Source organism: Rhinopithecus bieti, unplaced genomic scaffold (assembly GCF_001698545.2).
Source record: "Rhinopithecus bieti isolate Rb0 unplaced genomic scaffold, ASM169854v2 scaffold_12070, whole genome shotgun sequence".
Lineage (NCBI taxonomy): Eukaryota > Metazoa > Chordata > Mammalia > Primates > Cercopithecidae > Rhinopithecus > Rhinopithecus bieti.
This window is the reverse complement of record NW_016807449.1, coordinates 1,438,939-1,447,558: the sequence shown is the minus strand read 5'-3', so window position 1 is coordinate 1,447,558 and position 8,620 is coordinate 1,438,939. Positions and strand designations below refer to the sequence as shown.

At 46.0% G+C, this 8,620-nt stretch overlaps 1 protein-coding gene across 1 annotated transcript in view; it reads right to left on the bottom strand.

The window, feature by feature from the left end:
* Window positions 1-2,582, bottom strand: part of LOC108535802 (napsin-A-like) — an 11,919-nt gene extending 9,337 nt beyond the window's left edge. The window contains exon 1 of the mRNA XM_017882094.1: window positions 2,258-2,582. Within this exon, the coding sequence (XP_017737583.1) occupies window positions 2,258-2,340 (83 nt within the window). The 5' untranslated portion in view covers window positions 2,341-2,582. The remainder of the gene's footprint in view (window positions 1-2,257) is intronic.
* Window positions 2,583-8,620: the final 6,038 nt, after the last annotated feature.

The following is an 8,620-nucleotide window of genomic DNA, read 5'->3' as shown; positions in this document are numbered from 1 at the left end:
ACATTATTTTTTTTTTTTTTTTTTTTTTTTTTTGAGACGGAGTCTTGCTCTGTCACCCAGGCTGGAGTGCAGTGGCATGATTCGGCTCACTGCAAGCTCTATCCTCCCAGGTTCACGCCATTCTCCTGCCTCAGCCTCCTGAGTAGCTGGGACTATAGGCACCCACCACCACGCCCGGCTAATTTTTTCATATTTTTAGTAGAGTCGGGGTTTCACCATGTTAGCCAGGCTGGTCTCGATCTCCTGACCTTGTGATCCACCCGCTTCAGCCTCCCAAAGTGCTGGGATTACAGGCATGAGCCACCACGCTCGGCCTGCAGTAATATTTCGTACCCATTTTTAGTCACTCCTTGGAACATGACACCCTCACTCACACCTTTGCCCTCACCCCTCATGACTCAGTCTTTGAAAGGCACAAGAACGAGAAGTGGGGAAAACACTTTCTGGAAAATACACCCCTCCCCCTGCCAAGAACTCTAAGGCATAAGGAGAAGAGAAGAGGGGAAGGGAGAAATTGGGGAAGCATCAGAGGTAAGGTAGGGGAGAACTTCTTGGGTGGGGTCCCCAAAACTGGACTTCTTTTTTTTTTTTTTTGAGACAGGACCTCACTGTGTTGCCCAGGCTAGAGTGCAGTGGGGTTCAAATGGCACTCCCACGCAGCCTCCCAAGTAGCTAAGACTACAGGCACCTGTCACCATGCCCAGCTGATTTTTTTTTTTTTCTGTAAAGACTAGAGTCTCACTATGTTGCCCAGACTAGTCTTGAACTCCTAGCCTCAAGCAATTCTCCTGCCTTGGCCTCCCAAAGTGCTGAGATTACAGCGGTGAGCCATTGTGCTCAGACAAAAAATAGACTTATTGAGGCCTAAACAATTTGGAGGGTGTGAATGTGGGGAAGGCTTAGTTTAAATGTCACATGCCTTTGTCTCCAAGATAGAGGGAATGTGTCACATGTCTGGAGACCCCCATACCTGGTCATCAGAGCTCGGCGTGGGATCTGCAGAGGCCTCCCAAAAAACATATCCAGAGAAGAAGGGGAGGGTTCCTCACACGAGAGTCTCAGTGAAGGCCAGACACGGTGGCTCATGGCTGTAATCCCAGCACTTTGGGAGGCTGAGGCAGGCAGATCACAAGGTCAGGAGTTCAAGACCAGCCTGGCCAACATGGTGAAACCCCATCTCTACTAAAATACAAAAATTAGCCAGGCGTGGTGACACGTGCCTGTAATCCCAGCTACTTGGGAGGTTGAGGCAGGAGAATCGCTTGAACCAGGAGGCGGAGGTTGCAGTGAGCCGAGACTACGCCACTGCACTCCAGCCTGGCAACAGAGTGAGACTCTGTCTCAAAAAAAAAAAAAAAATCTCAGTGTTGGAGGATCTTAAAGGGGCTCTGGGCTGGACATGGTAGTTCATGTCTGTAATTCCAGCACTTTGGGAAGCTAAGGTGAGAGGATTGCTCGAGCCCAGGAGGTGGAGACCAGCCTGGAAAATACAGGGATACCCTCCTCTTTACAAAAAAATTTCAAAAACTAGCTGGGCATGGTGACACATACCTGTAGTCCCAGCTACTTCAGAGGCTGAGGTGGGAGAATGGCTTAAGACCACAAGTTTGAGGCTGCAGCGAGCCATGATCTCACTACTGCACTCCAGCCTGGGTGACAGAGCAAGACCCAGTCTCAACAAATAAATAAATAAAAGGAAAAAAAAAATTAAAAAGGGAGCTCTGAGCCGGGTGTGGTGACTCATGCCTATAACCCCCAGCACTTTGGGAGGCCAACGTGGGCAGATCACCTAAGGTTGGGAGTTTGAGACCAGCCTGACCAACATGGAGAAACCCCATCTCTACTAAAAATACAAAATTAGCTGGGGTGGTGGCACATGCCTGTAATCCCAGCTACTCGGGAGGCTGAGGCAGGAGAATCACTTGAACCTGGGAGGTGGAGGTTGTGGTGAGCCAGGATCATGCCATTGCATTCCAACCTGGGCAACAAAACAAAACTCTTTCTCAAAAAAAAAAAAAAAAAAAAAAAAAAAAAAAAAAAAAAAAAAAAAAAGGGTGGGGGAGCTCTGATCTTACAAGATGTCAGAGTGGAGTCCTCAGAGTGAAAGCCCACTTTAGAGATCTGGGAAGCCAAGAAAGAAGAGTCAAGGATCCTGGGTGTCGGGTTTGGGAATCACTGAACCAGGAGCCCCAGACTTAAAGGGCAAAAAGCAGAGAATCCCTCCCAGGTTTGGGGGTGGCAAATGGGGTCACCATACCGAATCAGTGTGGCCTCAGCAGGCTCCACGTTCAGCAGAGGCAGCAGCAGCAGCAGGGGTAGCAGCAGCAGTGGTGGAGACATCACTGGGGAACAGGGTGTGAACCCAGGCTTCCTAGTTTTCTCTCCCCTGTGACTCCACCCTGTTCATGCCCCACCTCCCGGTTTAGGAGGTGACCAAGACACGAGATCTCTCAGCAGGTGACACGGGGACAAGGATGCTTTTTGAAGATTTGTGCAGAGTATTTGTGTAGCGTCAACAAAAGTTGTATCCTGTGTCCCTGGTGCTCCTCATTCCCTACTTGGGGGGTGGTGGTGGTGAGGTCTCCTCTGTTAGGACTGCCTCCCACCCTCCATCCTGTAGCCTCTGTCACTTTTACTTCTCACTTTCACATCACTTTTCTGCAACTTTTTAACCACAAGTGTTTCCTTGGCCAAGTGAGAGGGACCAGCAGGTGTCTGTGAAGGGTCTAGGGAAGGGAGAGAGGAACTGGTTATAAGCCTGCCCTCCCATATGAAGTGGGACTGCCTGCATCTCAGGACCCAGACTCTTATTATTTTATTTGTAGATGAAGTATGTTTCTTGTAAGCAACAAAACATTGGGTCCTCTTTTTCATCCATTCATACATTCTATATCTTTTTATTCGAGAGTTTAGTCCATTTACATTCAATGTTGTCCTTGATAAGGACATCTTCTTGCCATTTTGTTATTTGTTTTCTGGTTGTTTTGTGGTATTCTCTTCTTTCTGTCCTTCTTTGCCGTTATTTATTTATTTATTTATTTATTTTTGAGACAGAATCTCGTTCTGTTGCCCAGGCTGGAGTGCCCTGGTGCAATCTTGGCTCACTGCAACCTCTGCCTCCTGGATTCAAGTGATTCTTGTGCCTCAGCCTCCTGAGTAGCTGGGACTACAGGTACGTGACAGCACACCTGGCTGATTTATGTATTTTTAATAGAGATTTGGTTTCATCATGTTGGCCATACTGATCTCAAACTCCTGACTTCAGGTGATCCACCCGCCTCAGCCTCCCAGAGTGCTGGGATTATACACATGAGCCACCACACCTGGCCTCTGTTTTCCTTTTAGAGAAGGTAATTTTCCCTGGTCATATGATTTAATTTTTTCCTTTTTTTTTTTGTATCTGTTGTATGTTTTTTGATTTGAGGTTACCATGAGGCTTGCAAATACTGTCTTTTTTTTTTTTTTTTTTTGAGATGGAGTCTGTTACCCAAGCTGGAGTGCAATGGACTGTATCTCGGCTCACTGCAAGCTCCGCCTCCCAGGTTCATGCCATTCTCCTGCCTCAGCCTCCAGAGTAGCTGGGACTACAGGAGTCCACCACCGTGCCGGGCTAATTTTTTTTTTTTTTTTTGTATTTTTAGTAGAGACAAGGTTTCACTATGTTAGCCAGGATGGCCTTGATCTGACCTTGTGATCTGCCTGCCTCAGCCTCCCAAAGTGCTGGGATTACAGGTGTGAGCCACCGCGTCCTGCCGCAAATACTATCTTATAACCCATTATTTTAAGCTGACAGCATAAACTTAACACTGTTTGCATAAACAAACGAACAAACAATAAGAAAATTAATAAAACCTCTACACCTTAACTTTGTCCCCAACTTTTTAACTTTCTGTTGTTTGTATTTATATCTTATTGTACTGTCTATGTCTTAAAGAGTTGTTGTAGTTATTATTTTTGATTGGTTCACCCTTTAGTTTTTCTACTTAAGAGTAGTTCATACACCATAGTTATACTGTTACAATACACCATGTTTTTCTGTGTGCTTACTATTAGCAGTGAGTTTTGTACCGTCAGATGATTTTTTTATCACTCATGAACATGCTTTTCTTTCTGACTGAAGTACTCCCTTTAGCATTTCTTGTAGGACAGATCTGGTGTTGATGAAATTCCTCAGCTTTGTTTGTTTTGGGAGAGTCTTTATTTCTCCTTCATGCTTGAAGGATATTTTCACTGGATATGCTATTCTAGTCTAGCAGGACGAGCCGTGGACAAAACCCCACAGACACTGAGATAGTGAAGGAAGTAGCTTTTAATCAGCTGGAAGCATTGGCAGACTAGCGTCTTAAAATCCAAACTTGTTGATTGCACAATTTCTGTCCCTTTTAAAGGCTCACAACACTAAAGATTTTACATGAAAGGACCGTGACTAATTGAGCAATCTAGGGGGTATGTGACAGGGGCTGCCTGCACCAGTAATCAGAGTGAAACAGAACAGAACGAGAAGTTTCACAGTGTCCTTCCATACAATGTCTGGAATCTATGGATAACATTGGTTGCTAAGTCATGGGTTGAATTTTAACTGTCAGGCTAAAGTCAGGCAGGTCCAGGCCTGGTTTTGGGTCTGGTGCCTGGTGCCGGGCTGCCTGCCTTTGGTTTTGCTTCCATGTTTCTTCTTAAAACAGGTACCGAGTATAAAATAGTATATAACAGTATGGGGGGGGGGTCTCTTTCTCGCTTCTCTCATTTCCTCCCTTTGAGACTCTCACTCATTTTATTAGTGGGAGTTCTCACTTTCATTTTTACTACTTATGTCTTCCTGTGCAATAGATTGATAGTGGTTCATGTAATATGCTTGTGCTGAAGCACTCTGGTGAACTAAGGTAGCGATGAAGCTTTTTATCATTTGAAGAAGTATAGGTAGCAAACAAGGGAGTAGTAAGCAGGTTCCTATTACTATTATACCTCCTATTATAAGAGTTTTAAATCCTCCTATTGCTGGGAACTAATTTCCAAACATGGCCCCAGGATCAAATCTGTGCCACACTTGCACGGGCACATGTGCCAGTTTTGTTATATCTTTATGTCTTCAACTACTTGCCCTTGATCATGTGTGTGTAGACAGCAATTAGTAAGGTTAAATTTTCCACAAACTCCTCCTTCAGCTGCCAGCAAGTAGTCGAGAGCTAGTCTATTTTGGTAGATAGCATTCCTCATCTAAGTCTCTTGCCGGGCAAGAAGAGTGAAGGCTTGACCGGTTTTATTAGTAATAAATTCTAAAACAGCTTTGCAACCGTATGATTCGGTTGAGCATGTAGATGGGGGTCCGATATCCCTATGAGCCTTCTTGTGCCCAAGTGGTGGGCCCATAGTATTGTATAATTCTTTCAGGGGGCCATTCGTCATCTTTCCAGTTACCTATGACTATGCTTCGTTTTTCGCGGGAAGCATAGACAGGGAATCCTAGGAGTTCACCTGTTTTTATGGGCAGTAGGAAGAAAGATGGTTTAATAGTGCCCATTACACAGCTACCTGTCCACTGATCAGGTAGCTTAGCATAGGCTCTGTGTTCACATATCCAGTATAACCCGGTGGGGGCAGATCAGTCCTGGTAGAATTCTGGGTGGGCCTAAACAGTCTGCAATTTTGGAAATTTACTGAATGGATCTTTTTTCTGTGTAATTGGAACTCCACCATGTAACTGTTTTTGTGGTACCATTATACAGTTTTTGTCCAAGACAACTAAGCCATCCTACAGGATGAGTGAATTCCTTTCCTTCTCTAGCTATGCAATGTTGTCCAATAATTGAGGCTTTTAGAACCCAGAAATTGTCAGAGTGGTTCTTTTGGGCCGGGAATTCATCAGGAACTGGGTCTGTAGTAACTCATTCTCGGGTTCCCATGGCCATTGATCTCCTGTGACGGTTCCTCCACAAACATCACATGAAGTGACTTTTAGAGACTGGGCTACCTGCTCGGCTAATTGCAAAAACAAATTTCTAGTTTTTCCTGGAATTTCAGGTACTGGCACATTTAGTTCATCATAGAAAGTCGGAAATACTGGCTCTGGAGAGCATTTTCAAATCTCTCCTTTGATTAAAATGTTGACCTTACGGTCTAGTTCTTTTCCATCAATGCCTCGAGAGAACGTATTTTCCTTTTTCCTGTTTTGGGTCCAAGGGGTTTGTGATGACTAATTCTAAAGGGTTGCAGCTTCCACTCCTGCAGGAGGGTCTGCCTTTCCGGTTTTGGAGCCAAACAAGATCTTTTTCATTTTCTTTTTTTTCCAAGTAGCCTAAATGTCACAAGACCAGTACCCACATTCGTTTCCACACAATCCTAATTCATGACAGATGTACTTATTTTCGACATGTATTTTTTTTCCTCCTAATTAAAAGAGCCACATCCTGCTCCTTATTGCTATTAATGATGGCACAAGCATCAAATTTTAAGATTATGCATTTGGGCACTCCTTTTTCTACTGTTCTGGCTAATACTTTACTTGTCTCATTTATGAGTCCCCACCAGTCTTCAGTCCGTAATCTTATTTCAAAAACTGTGGACATGGGAGGTTCAGAGGGGTCATAGCACACATCGGGCTGGTCACTTCCTGGATTACAGACTTTGTACTGAGTGTTATTATACAAACATGTTCCTTTTGGAATTCCTAGGCATTCATAATAACTATCGAACAAAAAGATTGTCTTAACTTGTTGTCCTACCTCAGTGACCTGATGTATGCACTGAAGGCAGTCCTCTGTGTGGGAAGAAGCAGTGGAAGATTTTACCACACAAGTCCATGTTATAAGGAAAGTAAGTCCCACAGCGATTTTCCTCATGCTTCGGCGGAGCATAGACCAGTCAGCTTCCGGGGGTGACTCGAGCAGGGCTTGTTGTCCTCCTCAGGGTTACTTTGCGGGGATTGTCTAGGCTTGGTTTGGCCTCCCAGGTTCCGGTGGCTGCAGGCTTTATGCGGCTGTGGTGAATCCAGGCTGGAATTCCTTGTCTCTTCACAGCCGTGGGAGTGGTCAGGATAACCGTCTGGGGTCCCTTCCACCGTTAGCCATAAGGGAGCTACGTTCCAGTCCTTGATCCACACGCCATACGGTCACCTGGAGAAAAAAGGTGAACTGGGGAGAAGAAGCTGGCCAGGCACCTCTCGTTTACCCAAGCTGAGATTGTCTGGGTAATTTTCCCCAAGGCCTGTAGCTGTCGCTGCAATTCAATTTCTTTTCTTTTCTTTTTTTTTTTTTTTAGTTTTTGAGACGGAGTCTCCCTCTGTCGCCCAGGCTGGAGTGCAGTGGCATGACCTCGGCTCACTGCAACCTCCGCCCCTCCAGGTTTTTAAGCAATTCTTTGCCTCAGCCTCTGGAGTAGCTGGGATTACAGGCGCGTGCCACCTCGCCCAGCTAATTTTTTTGTATTTGTAGTAGAGACGGGGTTTCACCATCTTGGCCAGGCTGGTTGCTGCAGTTCAATTTCACCCAACTCTTGGGGAGTACCCGGAAGTCCTCGCAGTATAGGAGGAGGCCTGTGATATAATATTTCGTAAGGAGAGTATCCTGTTTTCTTAGAGGGGGTGCACCTAATTTTGAACAATGCCATAGGAAGGGCCTGTATCCATTTTAATCCTGTCTCGTGACCTACTTTCCTTAAACTGTTTTTGATAGTGCAATTCATCCGCTCCACCCTTCCGGAACTCTGAGGTCGGTAGGCGGCATGTAGCTTCCAAGTGATTCCCAATACCTTTGCCATCCTCTGTACTAAGTCAGCCACAAATGCCGGCCCATTATCTGAGCCAATCCGCAGAGGCAAGTCCAAACCTAGGGATGAGATCTCGAAGAAGCACACGGGTTACTTCATGAGCTTTTTCAGTTCATGTTGGATAAGCCTCTACCCACCTAGAGTAAGTACGCACTAGAACCCGTAAATGCTTGTTACCTCCGCATTTGGGCATCTCTGTGAAGTCCACTTGAAGATCTCCCAAGGGAGCTGCTCCATAGGCTTGTATGCCAGGAGGCACAGAGGGGGCTTGCTTTGCATTGTGCTGTCGACTGGTAACGCATTGCTGCAGCACTGTTTCAGCAAGAGCTGGCAAGTGTGAGATAGAAGTAGCAGCTTAACAGCTTTTCAAGTGACTCCTGGCCTAAATGGGTAGTTTCATGTACAGCCAGTACGACTGCGGCTCCTGGCCGCTGTGGCACAGCTATTCTCCCACCTGGTAACTTTATCCATCCTGCTTTTATTGTTTGTCCTCCCTCTGCCTGAAGAAAGTCTTTTTCCTCTTTAGAATGAGTAGGCACCAGATCAGGTATTTGAGGGAGTAGGGGGCTGTGACGCATGCCCGGTAAGAAGGAGATACTGGCCGGGCGCGGTGGCTCAAGCCTGTAATCCCAGCACTTTGGGAGGCCGAGACGGGAGGATCACAAGGTCCGGAGATTGAGACCATCCTGGCTAACACGGTGAAACCCCGTCTCTACTAAAAAATACAAAAAACTAGCCGGGCAAGGTGGCGGGCGCCTGTAGTCCCAGCTACTCTGGAGGCTGAGGCAGGAGAATGGCGTAAACCCGGGAGTCAGAGCTTATAGTGAGCTGAGATCCGGCCACTGCACTCCAGCCTGGG